Source organism: Mus pahari, chromosome 4 (assembly GCF_900095145.1).
Source record: "Mus pahari chromosome 4, PAHARI_EIJ_v1.1, whole genome shotgun sequence".
Taxonomy (NCBI): domain Eukaryota; kingdom Metazoa; phylum Chordata; class Mammalia; order Rodentia; family Muridae; genus Mus; species Mus pahari.
The window spans coordinates 77,142,629-77,168,060 of record NC_034593.1 but is presented as its reverse complement, the minus strand read 5'-3'; the positions used below and the strand labels follow the sequence as shown (position 1 = coordinate 77,168,060).

The 25,432-nt window shown below is 35.4% G+C and overlaps 1 protein-coding gene across 3 annotated transcripts in view; it reads right to left on the bottom strand.

The window, feature by feature from the left end:
- Positions 1-25,432, bottom strand: part of Lrba (LPS responsive beige-like anchor protein) — a 537,266-nt gene that overhangs the window by 157,095 nt on the left and 354,739 nt on the right. For all 3 annotated transcript variants that reach the window (XM_029537235.1, XM_021195949.2, XM_029537234.1), the window contains exons 41-44: positions 14,772-14,889; positions 12,517-12,619; positions 7,611-7,726; positions 3,152-3,264 (exon numbers count right to left, since the gene is read on the bottom strand). In XM_029537235.1, the coding sequence (XP_029393095.1) occupies positions 3,152-3,264; positions 7,611-7,726; positions 12,517-12,619; positions 14,772-14,889 (450 nt within the window). The remainder of the gene's footprint in view (positions 1-3,151; positions 3,265-7,610; positions 7,727-12,516; positions 12,620-14,771; positions 14,890-25,432) is intronic.

Genomic DNA, 25,432 nt, shown 5'->3' with positions numbered 1-25,432 from the left:
TGGGCTTGAATGACACCAAAGCATCTGAAGAATGGCCGCTCTTTAGGAGAGGAGGCAGGGTTTTTTAATTCATAATTTAATTTTATATTTTACTTATTCACTTTACATCTGTTCACTGCCCTCCTCCCAGTTACTCCCTCCCACAATCCTTCCCCCAAAGGAAATAATCCTGTTTCTAAAATCCCCTACTTCCTATAAACAGCAGTGCATCTCACTACCGAACCGGGAGCACTTGCGGCAGTTTCTGAAAGGACTTTTTATACATAGTCCTTTCCCAACCAAAAGTAAAACCTTCTCATAAATTCTCAAATTATAAAAATGGATACCATTACAGGTGAAGGAATTGAAGATGATAAAGGCACTAAATTACACGAAACACTTGTTTTTGTGTTTGTGTGTGCATGTGTATGTGTGTCTATGTATGATCGTATGTGTGTACACATGCAGATGGGACTCTCCTTGACTGTTTGGGGATCAGAGATTAAATTAACATCAAGATGGTTTTCTCAAATGCTTTTCTACTTCATATTTTTGTTCAGAGTCTCACTGAGCCTAGAGCTCACATTAGCCAGACTAGCTAGTCCTGGGGATCTGTTTGTCTTTACACCCCAGCCCTTAGCTTCCAGGGTTATACATGCCACTACACCTAGTAAGATCTGGATTCAGATCCTCATGTTTACATAGCAAGCACTTTCCTTAGTAGACCATCTTCCCTGACCACATAAGATATTTCTTATGCCTTTGCTTCTGTTATATCCATGTTTTTGTGGCTATGACCATATATGGCTGGAGACTAATGAAAGTAACTTTCTGTTTTGATTTAGCTGGCCTTCTTTGCACTTCAATATAACAAACATTTGAAAATTAGAATTGTTGTTGATCATCCAGTCGGGCATAGAAGCAACCTTACATATATGTCAATGAAAGTCATGATAATATTAAAGTAATATTTTACCCATGGAAGAAAAATTAGATGATATATTCCTTAGAAATGGCAATAAAAGGGCTAAAGAGATGGCTCAGCCATTAACAGCTGGGTTCACAACAATAACAACAAAAAGTAAGAAATAGTAATAACATACAAGAAAAATTTAATGTGAATAAAGAATTCTGTCAGAAATTTCTGATTGAAAATAATGTCTGACAGTATTCTTTTTTTTTTTTGGATTTTTGAGACAGAGTTTCTCTGTATAGCTCTGGCTGTCCTGGAACTCACTTTGTAGACCAGGCTGGCCTCGAACTCAGAAATCCACCTGCCTCTCCCTCCCAAGTGCTGGGATTAAAGGCGTGCGCCACCACGCCCGGCGACAGTATTCTTTTGATTGTATTTCAATGAATATTCAAAACAAAAACAGGTAGCTTATTTAATACAGAGAAAACAAAATAAAAGGTATAGGATTATGGAGGGAGCCTATTGTACTGGCCTACCAAACAGTTCCTCACACAGATCAAACTAATACAAATTTCATTCACTAGATAGCACAGTAAAAATAAACTGACATCTATAAGTAGGTTTTCCCATCTTATTAGGTTTAATAATAATTATCATATTAGAGAAAACAGAAAAGGAAACTTTTACTGCTTTTGTGCTACTAGGATCAAACATGTAAGGCAAGCTGGACTATATTCTGAGCCAAGGAAAAAAGATTTCAGATTATAACAAATTATGAAATACAGGGAGTCTATGGAAATTCACATTTCTAGAAAAAGGGAAAAACAAGAGCAAAGATACAAGAGGTAAATACAAGGTATGTGACAACTAGAATTTGAACAAAGATGGTTACAAAAGCTGAGGAAAAATTGCTAGATAGAACAAAGATCATATCTCAAATGTTACTCTTATCAGTAGGAAAATGTCAACTTCTGCACTGACGACACTGCCTTTGAATATACTAGCAATTACTCTCCAACATTCCTGATGTTCACCATGCCTAGGATGGATAAACGGAAAATCTTGTTCTGACATCAGGAAGCAAGCTGGATGGGTGAGCAAACTTTTCCCAGGAAACCATTTCTGTGACGAAAGGGAGGGCAAGGAGCAAGATATCTGACATTCTGAAAAGTTTTCACACATTTATTGAACAGTGGGAAAACAAGAAAATGCCCAGTGGAAGATATGGAAGCACCGTGAGAGAATGAAGGAACCCCTCAGGAAAGGGGCCAAGACAATGACTTCACTCCAGAGGTGAAATGTGGCAGAGAAGCTAAGCTCTGAAGTCAGCAAGACTTACTGCATCTGGTGATGAACTAAGAAGGGCTATGGATAGTGAACTCAGGTGAAAATCAGGTTTGAAGAGGATCCACCCAGCTGTGATCCCAGTATTCTAGAGGCTGTGGGAGCACAGCTGGATGTGAGACTGATCCGATTTACATAGTGAATTCCAAGCGAGCCAGAAAAAAATACAAAAGGAGGATCCACATGCTCATGGTTGAGGAGTTCCCAGAGGACAAGAAGAAACATACAAGCCCAGCAACCTGAAGCAGGAGGTCTCTGGGTTTGGTAGGAGAGTTCTGTTCATGACTTTCCTTAGTTGCTTTGTTAGATACAAATGACCTTAGAAGATTTTAATGAGAGCTGAAGGGGTCTGCAACCCTATAGGTGGAACAACAATATGAACTAACCAGTACCCCCAGAGCTCGTGTCTCTAGCTGCATATATAGCAGAAGATGGCCTAATCGGCCATCATTGAGAAGAGAGGTCTCTTGGTCTTGCAAACTTTATATGACCCAGCACAGCACAGGGGAAGGCCAGGGCCAAGAAGGGGGAGTGGGTGGATAGGTGACTGGGGGGACGAGGGAGGGTATAGGGGACTTTGGGGATAGCATTTAAAATGTAAATGAAGTAAATACCTAATAAAAATTGGAAAAAAAATAAACTCAAAATGAATGAAAGAAAAAAAAAGATTTTAACGAAAGACAATGTTTCCTTGAATGCATACAAAAAAGGAGTACAACAATTGTTTAACTTGTTGCCTAATTTATTATAATAGTATTTTTAAATTTTATGCTAAGTAGCAAAATTTATTTAAAAGGTAAAAAACATATTACAAGTAAAATGGCATTTAAAAATTTTAAAACTTGTGTGAAATGAATCAAATTAATTGTTTTAATGAAAGACAAACATTTTTCAGATAATTACTAAAAATATTACCTTGGACAAATCTCTGAAATTGCTTGGCAAGGTAAGATCTAATTCTTCTGACTCATAATTAGTGATGACCCAGGGAAACACAGGATACTGATTTAGGTCATTATAACTCCGGCCTGGTAAGGAAAAAAAATACCACTTTTAATTTAGTGTAAAACATGAGAGATTATTAAAAGTAAAACGAAAAACTAATAATTTGGGTGTCATTAGCTTTAATGTTTGTTACTTCATTTGGCCTTTGAAATCACGCAGTGAAACTGATATCATTAGCATTACACACATTTTTGGTGAAAATACGTAGGCTCAAAGGTTCAGTGCTTTCACCAAATCACATGCCTAGTAACGCTGAAAACGTACTCAAATTTATGTGTGTGGTTTTAAAGCTTATGTTCTGTCAAACTCACTAGACTTTGTTATCTGAAAGCCAATTCCAAATCAAATGCTCTTTGTGCAGGGAGGGGAGAGCTGGGAACTGAATCTACGACACTGAGCATGCTAAGTACATGCTCGACCACTGAGTACACTCACAGCCACAAAAGCATATTTATTAAGCCTAAAAAGGAATTTATTCTGATAGAAAAGTTCAAAATGACAATCATTTTCTCTGTTGCCAGTTAGTTATCAACCAACTAACCAAATATTCACCAGTTTTCAGTTAACCAACCAGGCAGTCAGCCGACCAAGCAAGGTAACAGTCCATTTGTGTAACACGAGAATGCCTGCCTGCACTAAGCAACCCTGAGATCCTGCAGCACCTTCCTGACTGATGCTCTGGCAATGATACACAGTACCGTCATTCTCGCTCTGCCCACCCAAATGCTCTTCAACACTCACCTCAAAACCAACGGTATATTTATAGGCACACTGAGACTCACTGCAGATATGCATGCTAAAGATGAGGTAGCCTTTGTGCATTACATACCGGTTTTCTGGGAGTCGCCATTATAGGGAAGTGGCAGAGTGCATGCGGTAACTGATTCTGCCGTCAAGATGCAAGCATGTGAATCCTGGATCTACTGTTAATCAATCTATAGCCTATTTTTTGATTAAACTTATATTGAATAGATCTTATAGCTGAAGTACAAGGGGGAAGAGACCATTAATATTGATTAATATTAATACTGTTTATTTTAATTTTCTCTCTCAAAGATATTCTGATAGCATAACACACAGCTGAATAGTGAAGTACTTCTCTACACATACTGTTGACATCTAACCTGATGGGGTTAACTAGGTTTCCCTAGCTTCTTGGGCTTGAGGCTTATTAGGACAACTTAATGATCTGTGAAGTCTCAAAAACTTGTAGGTGTATCTTGTGTGCAGGGGCCCTCAGAGGCCAGAGGAAGCCATTGTATCACCTAGACCTGGAGTTACAAGTGGTTTGTAGACACCTGATGTGGGTTCTCCAAACACAGTACAGGTTTATACCTGCTAGCCTCTGTCCAGCCTCATCTTTCAAAATTTTAACAAGAGGAACACTTTTAATTCAGAGGATACTATGTCATCACATTGTTACAGTCTTAATTTTTATTTTTCTTGGTTATTTTTAAATAACCAAGCACTTTAGAAGTCCTTTCCTCTCTCCTTCAGTTTCTACTTCCTTGATACAATTTAGATATTAGTAGGAAGTAACTCCTTCATAATGTCCTATCTGGCTTAGTAAACCCAATAATTAAAAGCTCATTGAATAAGAGTGTGAACTGTTCAGTGATTAGACTTCAATTATATTAAACTGAACACAAAGCTACTAAATATCTACTGACTATATTTATCATGAGAGTATATGAAGCTACATGTGGTACAGGTAGCTACAAAAGAAATATTAATGATATCTAACGCACATGCTAGTGTACATTCTAAACAAATTATTAATTCTACTTTTGAAGAATTTACTTATATAAAAGGATATATTTAAAAGAGACTTTAGGAAAACAGAAGCTGTATGAGAATAGGGGCCCCTTCCTTCATTAAGAGTTGCTTTTTTATAACTGTTACTAGGCATTCACCTGAATTTAGTTAGCTGACTTACTACATACAAAAATGTCCATTAAATGTGCAAATCTTCCCATCCTATAGTGTTTAAAAATTCTATAGTTAATAGTTCTATGATTACTACTAATGTCAACATACTTCTTCACATTTTACTTAAGCCTTGTTCTTAACTACAAGATGGCTTCCCTGTAACTGACAAAACATGAATGTGAGCCCATCAACTTCCCATTTTTCACAATACTCTGTTTCCTCCACTTCTCAAGCAGAATGTTCTCTTCACTAACAGCAATTCCTTCCCCCAAGGCCTTGAATTCCTTTCCATCATAACCTGACTCATACTTTCTCTTTCCACTTCTCAGTGTTTCCCTGATGCCTTAACCCATCCTACTTCCTCTCCTATCAGTTTAGAAAACTATTCTATAGATAAACTTCACACCTGACTCCACCTATAAAATCAATCATTTATGCTTGCTTTGAAATTGAGTCCCCATCAAGTAACACAAAGTTCTCAAGCACCATATTCTCATCCTCCCTCCTATATCCCCCATGATAGTTTCTCTGCATACCCCTGGCTGTTCTAGAATGTGCTCTGTAGAGCAGGCTGGCCTCAATCTTAGAGGCCCTGTCCACAGAGTGCTGGGATTAGAGGTGTGCCACGACTACCCAGCTTATAATCATTAATTCTCCCTTACTTTGCAGAACATTGGGCTCTCAAGACATCTGATTCACTTCATTCTCCTTCTCTATCTGTTAATGCCAAGATTACCTTCTCTGTTCTCTTTCTTTCTTTTCTTTCTCACATACCTGTTCCACACTCTTACCTTATTACTTTCTTACCAGCTGCCCTGCTTATCTCATCTCTTACTTAGCAATTTCCTCTTTGCCAACAAAACCCAAAGCCCTGCTTCTAGATTTTGAATATTCTATGGCTTCTGTCAAATGCTCTTTCAGATATTTCACATAGATGTCTTGCCAGGGCAGGAAGATCACCATCCTTCACTAGATTTCTGTTAATGGTATCAGTCTCCCAACAATGAGAATTAGAAGCCAGTAAGTCTACTCTGACAGTCTCGTCTCATTAACTTACTACCTCTAGTCAGTTGTATGTCATATGGCTGTTGCTTATAATCTCCTAGAGCGAAAGTTATTGTCATTTCTCCAGTGAAGAACTTCATTACATTTACAGGTAATTGCTACCTAATTTTGCCCTTTGCACAGTCTCTCTACCCCAGTTTACCAACTTACCTAAAAGCTCCATGATAATTTTTTATAGCTGTAATAATGCATATTCTTAAAACCTTTCCAACCTTCCCAATGAACTGCCTGCTAAGTCAGACTGAAAATAATCTACCACAATATCTCCATGCTAAATAAGCATTTCTTATATTTAGAAGTAATCTGCATTATGTCCACATATATTTTTGAGCACACAATGATACCACTGACTTTTCTCCAGACACTATACTTTGTATTTCCCATCTTTGTGTGCTTGCTTTAGACAGTCTAATCTCTGTCCTCCCAACCTCTTCTGTCACAATAACATCTTTACATGACCAATGAAAGCTGTGTTTCTTCTTTGCCTTCTTTAATTCTCTTACTACACATGTTTGAAATCTATATTCTTTTGCTCTAAAATCATAGTTTAAGCATCTATAATTCACAAATCTGAAACCCAAAGCATTCAGGCACCAAGTTTCAGTCTTCAGAGCACTTTGGAATTGAGTGGTTGAATTCAGGGAGCTTACCTCATAAACCCATGCATACATTCCAAACCTGAGAATTTCTGGCACCTGTAATCATTCCTATCCTAATCATTTCAAATAAGGGCAAATAAGGGACATTCAACTTGTACTGATATTTGTAAGTAAAGTAGCTTCTCTGGAAGTATAAAAAAATACATTTTTCTTTTTTTTTATATATCTTTTGTGCCTCAATAAATACCATGTCAGTTTGTTGAAATGACATACAAATGTCACTCTAGTAGACTTTCTGTTTGTTTATTTGAGGTGCAAACTATAGTCATGCTTTATTCTTCAAAGTAACAGTTCCAATGAATGACTTTCCATATTGCATGATTATACTCTTGTAAGAACTATCTAATCCTTATATTTTCACATTTTGGTCTTAATATAAACATTCCTTTAGCTACCATACCTACTGTCTCATCCTATAACATTTCTAACATAATAGTTTCTGAATTTTATACTGTTCTTCATTTCTACTATTTCACAGTAGTCCTAGTTTATATTATATGATTGTGGATTCTTTTTTTTTTTTTTTTTGAAATTTTTAATTCTTAAGTAGCCCCCTGTTCTTGTTGTATAGTTGCAAATTTTAGTAGGAATCTACTTTCTTAAGAGATTCAAACAGCAATAAAAATGATCTGCTTATCCTGATACTAAAAATAATCTAAGCATATCACAGTGGACATTTGTTCCCTAAAATAACTCAAGATGTGCATTTAATTTACCTGCTATTGTGTTGAGAAACATCAAGTACTCGAAGTTTGAAATCTCTCTGTGCTGCCACCGCTGAGTCATATTTGAAGCTTTGAATAGTTGACGTGGAGTGGCTAATGAAATACGCCTGCAAAGAAGAGAATTTGACTTAAAAGTAACTTAATATTAATTATACCATAATAATAAATCATGAATTGTCTGAACTCACTCAGTATTCTTAATTAAACCTATAATTCTGAAAATTAGTATCCATGTCAGATCAATGAATATTAGCAATGTTTCAATCTACAATTGAAAAATACCAAATGATTTGTACTAGCAATAAGTATACTATTTACGTTCTGCTCATTCAGGTAAGGAGTCATAATGTCACTGTAACATTTGGGTTGCATACAGGTTGATTAAAACAGTATGATCAATGACTCTATAGGTTGCATAAAATTGTATTCACATGCCTATCAGCTTTATAAAACATCCCTTAAAGATTAAACTTATCCATTATGATTTAAAATATTGTATTTTCTCAGATCCTGTACCAAGGGTAAAGAGAAATCTAAGTAATTTGTATGATAGAAGGAAGACAGGAATGATTGAGATTTTTTAAAATGTAGTTCCTTAGAAGGCACAGTTAGAGAAATGTAAACACTTCGATACAAATGGCCAGCAGAGAAATAGTGGGAAACAGGAGTGGAATGGAGAGGTGGAAGTGCAGGACCAATTAAAACATCTGAAGCCAGGTCTCAGAGGTCAGTAATGTCATGGTTCTTCCTATCACCAAGAGCCAAGCAATTACTTAATGAAAAGATTTACTGAGGCATAGCTCTAAACTTACAATTATTCATTCTAAGAGTATAAAATTCAAAGACTTTACAAAACTTTAGGTTTTTTTTTATTATTATTATTAGCACAATCCACTATTTAGCACTTTCTTTACAACAAAACTACCTTCTCTGCATTTACAGTTAATTCCCTTTCTGAGTCCCACTTCGAAGCAAAGAGCAGGCTACTTCCTATAGCTCTGCCTTGTCTGGCATTTCCTGTAATCACACATGGCACTATGGTCATCTATCAGTCTTCTCACTCAGTAATTTTTTTTGAAGCCCAACAAAATGATTATATAATTAGTCATTTTTTCTTATTGCTTTGTAGTATTCTATTGTATGAATACAGAAACTATATTTTATATAATTCAGGCACACTTCAACTGCTTCTATAGTTTATGCTGGTGTGATTGTTGCTACTGTGGACATTCACATACACTGAATGAACATGGTTTTCATTTCCTTTGAAGAGATTCTTAGAGGTTGAGTACCTGAATTGTAGATTGAGTTTCTCTGAAACTGCTTACCAAACTATGAAACTCTTCTCCAAAGTAGTGGGACTGCTAAATATTCTAATAAGAAACACAGGAATGGTCCACACATCCTTGCCAATACCAACTATGAGTTGTATGTGTTCTTATTCAAGTGAAAATGCCTCTCCTGGTTTCAGTGTCCACTGCTTAGAATCCTGCTGTGGTGTGGCCACTTGCTAACATAGCCTCTGCTTGCTGTGTTGGTGATTTTTTTGTTCTTTTTAGAGTATTTTATCAGTTTGTTGAAATACTTTTTTACTGCTAGTCAGTCCAGAGTTTACAAATATATGCCAGATTCTCTCTCTCTCTCTCTCTCTCTCTCTCTCTCTGTGTGTATATATATATATATATATATATGTCTGCATCTCTAGCTATTTGAAAATGATTTATCAATCCTACTGAATTTGGCTTGGTAAATTTTGTTAAGGATTTTCTGTATGTGCCCACAAGAATCACTGACCCACAATTGTCTGTTTTCTAGTCATGAGGTGCACTGCCCATACAGATTGAGTCAGGAGGTGTTTTACTATGTTTGTTTTGCTATGTTTGTTCCACATACTTCTGCTATAATCTTTATTATTCCCCTTATTCTACTGCATTTGAATTTAGGTCACTCTTCAGTTTTCTAAAGAAAGCTTAGGAGACTGAGATGAGAGATTTCTACCTTTCGGATAATGATGACTAAAGTACTAAAATTTCTTTCTTGGCTTTAGGCACATCCCGCATGTTTTAATTTGTTGCAGCTTTGTTGTAGAAGGTCTCAAATCACTACCCTCCTCAGTCCTTTGAGAAGAGGAGTTGCTAGGTACAGGAGTTGGCAAAAACACCAACTGATGGCAGAGCATGGCTGGCCCACAAAAAGAACAAAGCACCAAACCCAGGGCTCTCTGAAGGCTGCAACATGGGGTAGGTAAGAAACGCACGCTTTGTCCCCTGCATGTCCTTAGTGCCTCACAGTAAGGTAGCTGCTAGAACCTGTTGTGGTGACTTGAATGAGAATGGCCCCCATAGGCCACAGATGTGAATACTTGGTCCTCAGCTGTTAGAACAGGGGTTAGGAGGTGTGGCCTTTTTAAAGAACATGTGCCCCTGCTGGTAGGCTTTGTCAAAAGCCCTTGCCTTCTAATTGCATATGTAGCAGAGGATGGCCTAGTTGGCCATCAATGGGAGGAGAGACCCTTGGTCCTGCGAAGCTCATATGCCCCAGTACAGGGGAATGCCAGGGCCAGGAAGCAGGAGTGGGTGGGTTGGGGAGCAGGGCAGGGGGAAGGAGGTTATAGGGGACTTTGGGGATAACTTTTGAAATGTAAATGAAGAAAATATCTAATAAAAATGTTTTTCTTTTTTTAAAAAAAAGCCTATGCCTTTTACAATTAGGTCTTTCTCTTCTTCCTACTGTGCATAAGGATATAAGTTCTCCTCTACTACTGTGGCAACATGGCCGACTGTCTGATGCTTCCTACCACGATGGTCATATACTCTAGCCTTCCAGAGCTAGGGCCCAATTTAAATGCTTTCTTTATGTTATCTTGGTCATGGTACTTTGCCATAGCAACAGAAAAGTAACTATGGCACCCGTGATATAAGGTGTGTTTTCCTGGCCAATTTTCCAGTAAAGGGTAAAAAATTCAAGTGCTGAGACAAGAAAAAACTTCCTGTGAATGGGAAAACTCAAATGAATCTTGATTGAAACCTTTAGGCTTATGGAATAACATGATATTAAGTCTTAAAATTAGTATTGTGAATGTATGGACCATATTGCTGCGAAGTTGGATATTCTAAATAAAAACAAAACAAAACAGACAAACAAAAAAACCACAGCAGGGAAAGTGATCAGACCTTGCTATGTGCCATCAGAGGTGGGTTATGTATTTGGCACAAATGCTCCACCATCTTACATCCTACTGGCTGATAAGTCACCTGTTTTTGTCTAATGTCCTCAAGTGCAGTGTTATCATATCTAAACAGAAAATGTCATAAACGACAGAATTTTTGCACCATTAACCAAGTATAGCTTGTTGATATTGAGGGGGTAAATTCACATTAAACCACTGCAGCCCTAAATAGCTGCTGCGAGATGCAACAGGCACTGCTTCGTCTGTCTTATTGACTTCCTGTCAGATCTAACTGTATGGAAATACTGCCAACCCTTCGTGTTATATTCCCCTGGATCTGTACTGTACATGGTTTGTTCCATGAGGAGGAGGGGTTCTGTTTTTCACTCCTTCCTTCCTTCCTTCCTTCCTTCCTTCCTTCCTTCCTTCCTTCCTTCCTTCCTTCCTTCCTTCCTTCCCACTTGCTTTCTAGTTAACATTTGTAATATATAAACTTAATATACATTCTTAATTACAACGGTCTTGTAAGTTTTACAACTAATGGTGACAATCACTGTGATGTAGCCCTACTTCCTCTTGGTGTTCTAGTTTCTCCTAGATGAAATTACTCCCTATTATGGCTCCTAATCTCATGCACAGGAAACCTAGTCCCCAGGTTTCTACTTATTGTTTTATTATGTTCTGGAATCTAATTTCTTATTAGCATTTACAACTGAGCTTTTCTTTTGGGTTTCACTTTCAGTATAACTAAAACCAAGCTTATTTTCTCTCTGCTTCCTCCCTATAATCTCAACCATGAAGACAAAAGCATCAAGAGCCCTCCACAACCAAAGCATTGAGAGAGAGCCCTCCACATCCATTGCTTCTCTAGTGCTGTTGACTTCAGGAGCTCAAGCTGAGACTTGAGAAGACATATTGAACATCTACCTTCTCATATCAGCCTCCAAGTCTTACAAGTTACATTTGTAACTCTCAGATCAGGATGCCTCTTCCCACTAACATTCCTACTGCATTCTGTTAATAATTGGACTTTTACATAAGCCTCTTACTCCTACTCCACACTCTCTTCCTAAGTCCCACTGTTAGTTGCCCTTTAATATTTTTCCAGAACAATAAAAACTCTGCCTTGTTTCTAGGCTTCGGTAAAAATATCTCCTCCTTCAATGTTGGACTGGTTCTGTTTCTTAAGATAAAACATAACAGTCACATTGAAATACATTTAATCAGTTTATCCAAAGAAACCTACCTCTACAGCTATTCCATTCACTTTACCTCTGCATAATATTTGCATATTATTTACTTTTCTGGGTTTTGCCATGTTGATTAAAATATAGTGGTTTCACTTAGAAATACATGCCTTTTCCCCAAAGTCCAAAGCATAACTGAAACTTTCTGATACATGTGCATCTGCATGTGTGTGTGCATGTGTGTGTGTGTGTGTGTGTGTGCGTGTGTGTTTGTTCATGCACACACAAATGCTTTTGGAGAGAGATAGAAACCTTTTTCTTATAGTATTTACAAATATATTCTTTAAGGGATACTGCAACTGTTTATATTATGATTCAGTTGACTAAAAATAAAACACAACTCTAACAACCATCATTTATTAAGAAACAAAAATCAGAAGGGACCATTTCAAAACAAATACAAATATTAATACATGCTAATTACCAAGATTTTAATCAGAATATTTCTTTTATTTATTTGTATTTTCAGTTAACACAGTACCTGGTCTGAGGTAATCCAAAACTGGTTCCAACACCAACACGAGGTAGATAGTTCACCACTTTCTTTACTGTGGCAGGGTCTGGGAAGTTGAACATTACAGCAACTACAACAAGTAAGTTTTAAAAATTAGAATATAATAAAATTCTTCTTGGAAAAATGACTTCTTGATTCAATACTAGGTTCAAGTATCTCAAATACAATCAGTACTACATTCTAATGTTATAGTAATAATCTTCTACAGGTCATATTTGTTTCATTAAAAGACTATGCTGCCATACACAAGCATTTCAACGTATTTACAAAAAAAGTAAAATTTTTCTCCTTGCATAACATGAAGTTGAGATTATATAGGGACAAGTGTGAAAATACATATTTAATGTTCAGAACTCCAACATCTCTGCATGAGATTCTACAACTATTTAAAATAAAACCAAATTTAAATTAAATTTAAATTTACATACCTCTTATTAAAAGCTATAAATATAGCTAAGAAATAATCTATTCTATATCAAGTAATGACCCATTAGAAGTCAATTTTCTTCATAATATTTTCATGTTTTTATTTTGCATATTAATGTCAACTAATATTTGTGTCTAGAAATAATAGTTTTCACTATGGCTCTTAAGAAAACTGAAAATGCTTTCTAGTAATTTAGACAATTACACATGGACTACAGCATCAAGAATCAACTACCAATAAAATACATTTGATATGCTAATTTGAAAAGTCATATGAAATACTTACCTATCTTTAAAAAAGATAGTCATAAAATGATAAAATTTGTAAGATATTACTTTGTTTAGTCTCAAACTCTTACTTATCTATTAACAGTATGAGAAACACATGCATGCTACAATTCTCATCCAGAAGGTAGTCTTCTGCTTGGTCAAAAATTACTCAAGGTGAAAAAAATTCATTGTGTTGCTGTAGCTTTTAAACAATGGATTTAGTAACAAGTTTATAAACAAAGAAAGTTATAAAAATGCAAAGCTGTTGATGTATGCAACCTTATTGCAATCAGTATATCATTCCTGTGGCAATTTCTGTCACATTATATTGTAAATATAACTTTTCTATAGAAATTGAATGATTTAAAAACTCAAAACAAACCCCCCTCCCCCAAAACCCAACTCTTTAAGCAAATAACAGATCACTCACCAAGCACAAAGATACAAAGTATCTTGTAAGCTATATACAGGGAGTGTTGAATTAGGGCTTCCTTAATACCTACTCTTATGTTCAATATTGGGGAGGAAAGAAAGAATAAACCACTGTAGGTTATATCAGAAGACCTAGCTAAGAGGAGAGATGACAGAAAACACACAAACTCAAGGGTGTTCACAGAAGTCTAAGGAAGGAAAATGCAGGAAGATGAGCAAGTGACCAATGCTGGAAGGTTGTCACGACCTCTGGACAAGGTAGACTGAAATAAAGTGTAACGTAACCTCTCAGTTACTCATCTAGAGCAGTAATGCTTGCATTAGTAAAAAGTTGTGTGGGTTGTATAGGAGCTTATAAGAAAAGAAAAAGCTTACCCCCTACATGTGCTTATAATATCTGTCAACATATGCTAATAAACAGGGAGAAATGCATGCATATATGTTTTTATGTGGAGATTTAAAACATGGAGATTATAGAACAAACAAATAAAAAACCATCAGCCTACATATATACAAGTTAGAAATGTAACAAAGACGCCAAGTTTTATATATTTTCCCTTGTGTGACTCCACTCATAAACATTTTTCCTTCAAGTTCAACTACTCTACCCTCGCAATCTTGATGTATCTCATCCAGTTACATTATAAATCCACAAGCAAAACTTAAGCTCAACTTTTAAAAATGGGACAAAGTAGTAATTTTTTCTGACTTTTAATATAAATAACAATAGGTTAGATGAAAGACAAAGTAAATAAATGTAGCCACTTATTAGAAGTAATCAAGTAAATACTGTAGACATGGAAACTCCACAGCTGATTCAATAGTTAAACCACAGAATATTCATATTTATAGAGCACTGCACCAATTTGTGAAATAGTCAGGAAAACAAAAGACCTACAAATTATTCTAAAAATGATTGGAGGGGAAGGGAATAAAAATCACATGACAGTCGGTGAGATGTAAGAGATGAGGTCAACAGGGCAGAGGGTAAACTACAGATCCAATCTAAATAGAAACAATATGGTGTGTTCAAAAATGACACCCCAAGTCGGGGTAAGTTAGTTCTTTAACAATGCACTTCTGTAATGTATTACCTCTGTTTGCCATAAAGATCTCCAGGGCTGTATTTTGCAAAAGATAACGACGAGAAAAGATTGATCTTATCTCTGTGAACAGCCATTTTCCATGCAGACCTTCTGTATATGCCAAGATCTAGTGAGAGAAAAGATAACCCCAATTAAGTCACAGTATTCCATTCTATTAGAGCTGTTTCCCTCCAATTAAAATAGAAAAGACTCTATTAAAATTTTCTAAGAAAAATAACTTAATAGATAATGAAATAGTTTGAAAGGAAAGGAAGAAAATGGGTTGTAATTAGTGAAAGGGCAACTTAGATGAAAAGTAGAGTGAAATTATTAAATCCCTACTTACAATTACGTATTTGGGCCTTTAAAACACAGTAATCTATTCTCAGGAAATTTATGTAGCTTTATTTACTGATCAATTTTAAAATCTTTTTAGAGAAATGTTTCAGACGAAGCTCAAACATAAGAATTCAAATATATGACATATATGCTTTTGGCCACTTATAGCAATGGGTTTTATGTATGTGACTACAATTTTCCCAGGGTTGCCTGCTTTAAAAATATGTGTTAGCTCACTGGTAAGGAAAAAAAATCAGAAAACACAAAGATTAACTGTATAAGGGGTTAAGAACTGTATAAGGGGTTAAGTATCATCTTGTCAGTCAAAGCTAAACATAACACCGCAAATTAAGCTCAGTGTAATCTCTTCTTGGAGTGGGTGGCTGTCAGAGTAACTTGTTACAATTCCTGTCATCCCATCTGACAGACACAGTCCCTTAAAATGCTTTGCCAATTCAAGGTAATCCTGTCTTTAGTTCTAAGCCACTTTGTTGCCTTGTTATTCAAGTTTTGTTTCCAAAAAATATAATTTAAAAAGCTTAATTATGAGAGTCTGAAAGTCAGATTCAGCATTTCTCCAAGAAAATAAAATGTCATTCCTATCAAGAGCTGATAAAATATCTATGAACTCAGTTAAGTTAAAAATCAAGATGAATTTCTGTAACTCAAGTTCCACTAAACAATACAAATGAACCAACTTGTGATTATGATACTGTGTGACGGGGCAAAATGGAATGGACATGAAGAAACAATGAGCAGTGGTGGACTACCCCACACCCCATCTGCTCACATCCACTTCCCAGGCCTGGACCTATATTAACCTATATTCTTTAATGCACAATGCAGTTTCTTAGAAATGATAAACAAACAAACATACTTCATTCAGTTATTTTTTTCAACTTTTCTATAAGAAGTACTATTTCTGCTACATGGGAAGTTAGAAAACAGATACAACTTTGAAAATTTCTACAAAATCCTCGAAGAACCAGACAAGTCTTCATCACTCAATTTTGAAGTTGGCAATAAATGTTCTATTTCTCACTTCCACAATAAATATTAGGACAAACAAAACCCAAAGAAAGAAACAGAAAGGACAGATGGGGGGCGGGGGCGGGGAGGTTGTTCATTTTGTTCTGAACTTATTGTTTGCCTCTCTGCCTGAAACGTGCCTCCAGATCTCCAGGCATGCCAACTGCAGCATCTAGAATTCAGTTCTCACCTTCCCCACAACCCGAGATTTTCTCTTCAGTTCCTCTAGCAAAACCAACCTCTCCAGACCCCACAAACGTTCTTTGTACCATCTCAAGTTATAACAGGTACTTGCTGGATTCTCACCTCTCCTGCTTTAGAGGACAGAATCTCAGTTTTAGTTCACATTTTCTACAACGTTAACAATGGCATTAAGCATCATTTTTAAAATGTCTGAGTTTAGTCTGGTAGCCTAAGCCCCACAATGGTGCCAATGCTTGGCTTTGCTACTCTCTCTCTCTCTCTCCCTCTTCTCATCTCTCCTCCTTTCCCTCTGTTTCTTGCATGAAATGGGTCACAAATGATATCTTTTGAGAATTTTCATTAGTGGGAAATATTGAGAAAATGGCTCTTTACATATATAAATATTCAGTTTTCTGATTTATTATGAAAAGTAAGTAGCTGTATTTACTAATTTAAAGTAAATATTCAATCATTTATTATCTGATTTCTATGTACAAGTTTACCACCCTGTATTTGTCTAAACAATATATTATTAAGAATATATTATGCATTATAGATTTTATAAACTTATAATAATATATTTAATGATTCTAGTCATAAGTAAAATGAGGCAAGGTGAAGACTTGTTAAATATTGAAACAGAGTCTCTTCACAAGTTAGTGGCAGAGTCTAGTCTACTTCAAGTTTTCAAATCCCAAGGTCCAGAGCTTCCACTACATTCCACATTGTCATGCTCTTCAAAGGCATTTTACGGGCAGGAGTGTGCTGCACACATAAATCTCAGTACCCAGAAGGCTGAGGAGTGGGGATTGTGAAGTCAAGACTTCTATGGCCTACAAGTCAACAATCTGTCTCTAAAGGAAATGGGGCTGTGATTAAAGTAGAACTTGACTCATAGAAAACTTAATAAACTACATTTCTTGTCCTTATTTAGATTAACACTGAAAGGAGAGAACCAAAACAAACAACAGAGTCCCATATGTGCCGTGGCATGTGAGAAGTGTCGTACGCTGGTGTGAAAGTTCCATGTCTCTTAAGCATACAAGTCCCTGGTGCATCTTCCTGCACAGACATGCTCACATGGCCAAAGTTACCTCACTCTAGAGTCTCCATTCATTAACAGAAATGAGTATGCTAACATGCTGCTCTTAACATTTTTAACATACACTGGTAGGTCTAGGATTCACTAAAATTCCACGTGTATTCTATTGACCTAACCCATTGTGCCATCCTCCTCTAAAATGTGTTTTATTCTAACAAATATAATTGAAAATTATAAATGACATAAGCCCCATGTATACTCAATCTTATAAAATCTTATGCTTTTGTCAAATTGTTGGATAAATTTAAAAATTAAAGCAGTACAGTGTTGAAATTCCCACATCTAACATTCCTGATCTACTTTTCCTTTCCTATAGCCCATCACTATCTTTGAGGTTATCATTCATATGTATGTTTCGATTACCTAATACATATTCCAAAAACTGAAGCCAGTGTTGTGGTCTATGTGTCCAAACTGATATAAACAGTGGTATACTGAAAGAGTATCAAGATGTGCTTCGAAAATTAAATACAAAGTCTCATAGTATTTTCAAACTCAGAAAAACAGAAAATTATGTAAACTGTCTAGGGACACAAATTTTAAAATCTTTTTTAAAAAAGTCTAAACAAAAGTAGCAAATGGAAATACTGCTATAGTCAACTTGTAGCTTAAAACAGAAATGGAGACTCCCCTAACTAAAGAATTTCTACCTGAAATTGTGATAATAACATTTCTTGAAAGTATTCATTAGGAAGATATGTCAGCTCTGGAAAGCAGCCGAGGCCTGGCTGAACACAAGGTTCATTTCTTACTGGAACAAGAGTTGTGTGCCTGGTCTGAGGCTTCACTTCAAAGTCTCTAGAGTTCAATTAAAACTGGATTAGGTAGAAGCAGACCCTTCTTTGGGAGTTTCTGTTCACTGGAACTCTACATATACTGACAGCACCCTAGACAGAGGTCTAGCCCTCCAATGAATCAGTTGCTATGGCAACCGTATCATTACCATTGCTCGGCAGTTATAACCCGGAGTCTAGAATAGCTTGAAAGCCTAAGCCCACAGCCCTCTCTCTGAATTCTTACCACTTTGTTTTATAATTTTTAGAGTTATTACTGAATTTAACATTTAAAAATAACTAGTTTTAACAAAGCTGATTTATATATTAAATGTTTAAAGTGAGTGTGTTAGAATAAAAAAATCAATATTTACACATAATATACAAATATACTAAATTTCTTCCGATTAAAACCCAAATGTAGCTTCTATGAAAGGGTATATAACATATTCTCCAAAAATACATGAATTTTTTGATTCTCTACATATAGCTTCCCAAAATTACATCAGAAAATTCTTTTACCATGCTACAGTTATTTTTAGCTTCAACATAAAGCGTTTTATTTCACCAAAATCTTTTCTCATCCTCAAGAAAGAATGAAAATAGAAACCCACATTTTTTAGTCCAACTAGATGATATCTTATTTATACTAAAAAATATTTGAAATATTTAAAGCTATGTTTGTTTCACTCTAGTAAAGGAGCAAAGAGAGGAAGCCTTGTAACAAATAAAATACCTTCAGTATAATTTAAATATTTTAACATTATTCAAGAAGGGAAAAATTTAGGTGGAAAAGTATTTTACCTAAAATATAGGAAATAGTTACACAAAGTTTGTATATAAAAAATCAAGAAGCAGAGTCTATATAATTGAAATTAAGGACTATTTAAGGAACATAATATTAGTAAACTAGTCTAGCCACATTTACTTTCAAACACTTCCTAATTTCAGTGGTTTTCTCACTCAGTAACACAATATTGATTTCTGAATAATTTGGCAATAAGAAGCAGAAAAATCATATAATAAATAGCAACCATGGTATTTGGAATTCTACAATAAAATGATTTTCAAACTATTTGGACATATTTTCTGTCAAGAGAGCTGTTTGCAATCTAGTGTATAAACCAGAAACTAATGCCATCAAGTAACAACAGTGCTCCAACTTAATGTAAAGGGATATTCCCTATGCCCCATAATGATCGACCATAGGTATAAACTATAGGCATAGGTCTTAAATTTGAGCATGGAAAGATATTCAAATATTCAGAATACCTTTAAAACCAAACACATGTTGGAATCTACTCTCCAAATACTTTACTCCTAAATATGTGTCAATACATTGTTTCTAACAACCACAGCATGAGAAAATAAGTTTAAAGAAATTTCACCAATTATTTAAATATTTCATTAGTGATGGTTTTATATTTTGCTGTATTTGTCTCTGAAATAATATCAGAATGATCCTCCAATTTTCCTAATAGTAGTAAATTCAAGCTGTTTTAAGGATTTCCTTTGTAATAACCAACCATATGACTTTTAGTGTTTTATATAAAAGAATATAGTCTTGAGCAAAATATATAAAATAACAGCAAAATATAAATACTTTTTGAGAAAGTGAAAAAACACAGTTGCTTCCAGTGGAGAATTTAAAATGGTAATTTTTGTTATAACTGACTATAACATTTAAAATGTTCCTAAAATCCCCCAAAGGAAAACAGCAACAAAACTGAAAGTCATAAATATGAACAAATATTACCTTTTAAATTAATTATGAGTTATTATTTAATTTGTTTCATCTATTTATTTTTCTCCTGATACTAGTACTATGATGTAGTATAGATAGCATTTTCCTTAACATTTTCATGGGTGACAAATTCAATTAAATATATTCATTACTCTAATGTTCTACTTGGCAGCTTTAGTCAGCATGAAAAATTAAAAATATATTAAAAAATGTTGTATGACCTTTGTATTGATTGGGCTAAAATGGCTTTAGCCTGGGTGTGGAAGATGGGGCAGTTGGGAGGGAAGACAGAAAAGCACACAAATACACACACTCTTATGTTTTCTCTTCCAATTACTGAGGGAGATGATAAAACCACAGCAAATGATGTATCAGCTCATTTTATCTTATCGCTTTGGGGCTAGGTGACAATGAAGTTCATATTTCACTGGCTCCCATTGAAGATTGTGAAAATTACTTGCCCTCATGACCTGAAATTTCACTAGAAGACAGAAATTTCTCTTCTGCAAAGTAATGCAATTTTTCAGATGTCAACCTTTAGCCCAGCTTTAAAAATTAATTTCATTTATATTAACCAATGATATTGATATTTTCACAGAACGCTCTTTGATACATGAAGCACTGACTGGCAAATTGATGTTGCTCTAGATGGGCAAAACTATTTTACTTTAAGCTGCGATGGCAGGCAGATTTATGGCAAACTGAAATTCCCATTTCATAACTTAATATTTGTGCTAGAGCAATGCACCTTTAAGCCTTTGGCCTGTAAATAATTCAGACTATTTACTTGGTTCTATTTTATTTTCAACATTCCTCAGCTTAAAAATAATTTACATTCTATAGGATACATTATAAAATCCAAATTTTTTAACTAGTAGTTTTTATATAGCTTAATGAGAAAAAATTCAAATGAAAGTAATGAACAAAAACAAAGAAAGTAATTATCTATCTTTAAACTAATTTTTATTCAGTTTTAAAAATGTATACTTGTAGTTTTGTGGATTTTTTTTCCCTTAAGACAAAAACCCTAACTAGAACAGAAAACATACTAGAGTACATTCATGAGGAACATACATGTTCTGTATTTGTTTTCCATAAACGTACATGGGAAAAGAATTAGGTATAAAAATTCCTGAGAAAGAGCAGAATAAACTTAGAAACGAACCTGAGTCTAAATCTATATATTGGTGTTTGAAGATATCTTTTAAAATGGAAATATAAAGCCACAATACAAATTTTATCATGAAGACAGCAAAAGATCTTCCCTTGGGTAGGGACATAGGGGATGGAGAGAGTACCTTCAGCATAAAAGATTTCAAATTTTAAATTTTAAAAGTTTATGGTAATAATACCACCAGAGGCTCCACAGTCTGGTATGCTAACATGTGATTATGACCTAAACTTAATAAAGAGCTTTTGAACCATTCCTGACAATAATTATCACAGCAGACCTTCTCATTTTATTATTAAAGCAGCATGGACATGTTTACCTATGTTTTTAACATCAGAAAGGAGCACAGAGAGCCACTTATTTATTTCAATTGTTTCACTCAAAATACTTTAATACATTATATCTTTTAAATTCAAAAAGCTCTCATGCATTTTATGATGATGATATACAAATTATTTTTCTTCAAAAATATTTATTTATATATTCAATCTGGGGCTGGTAGTAGTATGCACCTTACCAGGAATGATCTCTTTTTATTAATTTATCTACCCAACTTACTTTTTGGGAAGCCAGGATCAAACTTGAGGTCCAAAACATACCAGGCAAGTATTCTACTGCTAAGACACATCCCAACATCTTGTTCTTTCTGAGACAGGGTTTCACTGGGTGGCTTAGCAAACCTTGAACTCTCTATCAAGGATGATGGCCCTGATGCTGCCTAAACACTGGTATTATAGGCAAAGCACTGCTATGCCCAGCTTCAAAACTACTTACCATATTAGACATATGTCTTAGACATATGGTTTGTATAGTAACAGTGTTGCCAATTTTTAAGTGTTTTCATTGAGATTGGAAATATTCAGTTACTTCTCAAAAACTGAGGGAAATAACATTGTTGTTACGTTCAAACTACAAAATTTTGCCCATTACTTAACAAACTGAGTTTCTATATTCATGAATTATTATTTAACAAATTTAAAGTCAAATCTATTAATACAACTTTACTAATTATGACATATTGGTATATTTTATAATATATAGTTTTTAACTAACAAAGAACTCTATGTCCTCAATTCTTTCTTCATAACCTCAATCTCAATGTCAAAGGTTTGTAAGAGCTTTATGATCTTCAAAGTACAGTAGGTTGGGTCTGGGTGGAAGAAAAGGGAATTGGCCCACTGTTTCCCATTAGCCATAGTTGAGTAGCTTTCTTTAAACCATGGACTGAGACCTTTGAAACTGTGAGCAAAATCATTTTTTTTTCTTCTTGCCCATCCAAGTTCCTCCCTTGATATCTGAACACATCTTAAGGGTACAGCAATGTCAGCTACTATAAGGTGATATTCTCTTTGTGGCAGTTGAACTATAACACAGCCATTACAAAGTTCTCTGGTACTCATGTTAACTAAATTAATTAAAGGGAAAAATTCCTTTATACCTTTAAGAAATTTCCTTTTGTTATTTAAAATACCGAGGAGAAGAAATTAAAAACAATACAAAGCAACAGAAAATTTCATGGACTGTGCCTACGCTCCCCAGAAAGGCTTGTGTTTGGAAAGGGTTTCCTCCTTCAGGTTGTCATCTTTTGGCATCCTTTTTACCACTCAGTTCTGTAGCTGGGGTTGCTTATAATAAACAACCAGTGTAAGTTCCTATTTATTGGGAATATCAAAGTAAATATCTGGCTCATGCTCAGCTTTGAATACAATCTTCCAAAAACTAGTTTGCTTTTTATTTTTATTTAATTTAATTTTATTTTATTTTTTGGGTTTTTCGAGACAGGGTTTCTCTGTTTAGCCCTGGCTGTCCTGGAACTCACTTTGTAGACCAGGCTGGCCTTGAACTCAGAAATCCTCCTGCCTCTGCCTCCTGAGTGCTGGGATTAAAGGCGTGCGCCACCACGCCCGGCTTGGTTTGTTTTTTAAACAGGACTTTATGAACACAAGTTAAGCAGGATTTTTAGTGTTGGCCTCACTTCACTGCATAAAACCATACAGTTCAACACATACTGCTCAACTGCAGTTTATATTCTACTGCATTTACAATGAGACTAGCTTAGGTCATTTTTTCTACAAGTACTTAAAACCCAGAAATAGGTAAGATATGGAATAATAGATGGAGGCTCAGCATCGCCTCACAAAATAGCTATGATCGGCTTTTGTTTTGTTTTGTTTTGTTTTGTTTTTTTCTTGTTATGGGGAGCTTTGTTGTTGTAATGCAGTTTTGTTTATTTGTTGAGAAAGAACTTAATGTTGAGTGAGAAGAGAAAGTGGGAGGTTCTGGTAGGACTTCTGGGAGAGGGAGAATATAATCAAAATATATTAAAATTTACAAATTGGTTTAAATAATAAAATGATAATAAAAAGAAAACAAATCATAAGGGCAGATTAACATAAGCATAGTGTCATAGTATAGATTCTATTGCTATGACCAAAATCACCTAGGAGTATGAGAGTTGGGGAGGCTATTTCAGTTTACATATTGTAATCAATAATTTGGGGGAAGCCAAGGAAGGAAACTAGAGGCAGGAACTGAATTAGAGAATGAATGGAGGCCTGCTGCTAATGGACTCACTTCTGGCTTGTTCAGAGGCACATTGGAGGCACAGTTGGGCCTGTGCCATTAATTAGCAAGCAAACAAAAACTCCCCAGACTAGGCCACAGTGCAATCTGATGGAGGCAGTTCTTCAAGTGAGATCCCCTCTTCCCAGGTAACTGTACTTTGTTTCAAGGTAACAAGCTAAGATGCACACAGAGCAGACACCAAAAAGACAGAAAAATGATAGGAACAACTCTAACAGGAAAGAAACAATTATAACACAACACTAAAAGAACCTACCAAGTTCATGAATAAGAGTGCTTCCACTTCTGGCAAAGACAAGACTAACAGACACTGAGCTCATTAGCTTTTGATCTAAGCAATACAGAAAAGGAATACAATGAATCAGGGAGGAGCTGCTTTAAAGACATTAACCACCAATCAATACAAGATAATGAGCTCCTCAAAAAAAAAAAAAAAAAAGGTAAAAAGGCCAGTGAGATGGTTCAGTGGGTGAAAGAGCTTGGCACCTACCCATATAGCCTCAGTTTAATTCCAGATACCACATGGTAGAAGGAGAGAACTAACTACCAAAAATTGTCCACTGACTCCCATATGGACACTTTGGCAGACACAAGGACAAAGACACACACACACACACACACACACACACACACACACACACACACGATGAGACTTACTAATACTGTAGTGAACTATCCTCAAAGACTAGGGAGGGCCCACTGCAGGGAAGAATCATACAGTTGGTGCATAATGGTTTCCTCGGAGCACCAAAGTAAAGGCAGTTAAAATTTCAGCGCAGAGTCTCAGACTGGAGAGTGCTTCAAAGTCCCAGAGCTTTAGAAACTGCAGAAATTACCAGGCAGCTGAAAACCTGATACATATAAAAACTAAAAACTAAAATATTAGAATAAAAAAACCAAAAGCTAAATAATCATCTACTAAATTACTGTGAATTATACCAAGAGCTCCCACAACCAGACCTAACAAATAGCCCCTTGTAATTCACAGCTCATTGGTTGAATACTTGGAAAGGCTCCACTGTAGAATTTGAAAAGTCCATCCCATACTAGTTGTGATCTGGTCCTGCCTCACAAATCTTAAAAAGCAAGATACAGAGGAGTAAAACTATATTCAAGGAATCTTACAATAGCCCAGAAAAATGCACATGAATATTTATAGGAACCACAACTGGGTTAAATTCACCATAGCTAGCATTCAGTTAAAAAATGACCACTGTTGAACAAAAGCAGAAAACATGACTCATAATAGAGAGGACAGAAAAAAACTTAGCCAGAAATATTAGAAAAGGACATCTAATAAAACCAAGTGTGTTTTAGGGTGAAACATTTTTTAGGGGTAAGGTTATTTCATAGTAATATGAAATCATTTCCATAAGACATATAACTATCCTGAATATTTATGAACCCAATGGCAATGCTTTCAAATACATGCTACACACACATCATTGGGTATAGTGGCACCCAAGTGCAACCACATCACCCAGAAACCTGAAGCAGGGGCATCAAAACTTTAAGGCCAACACAGCCTTCAAATCCAAACACATCCTCAATAAACCAAACAAATTATAAAAAGTACAATTCATGACACAAAACTCAGAGGTCTGAAAGCACAAATTTTCAAGTCTATAACACCTTTCAATAATTACATAGATGTAAGTTCAAAATTAATGTAAATATAGATTACTTGAACAATGTTTAGTTATGAAGTCAGCATTGTTAGAGACCATGGCATGAGCCTGTGTAGTT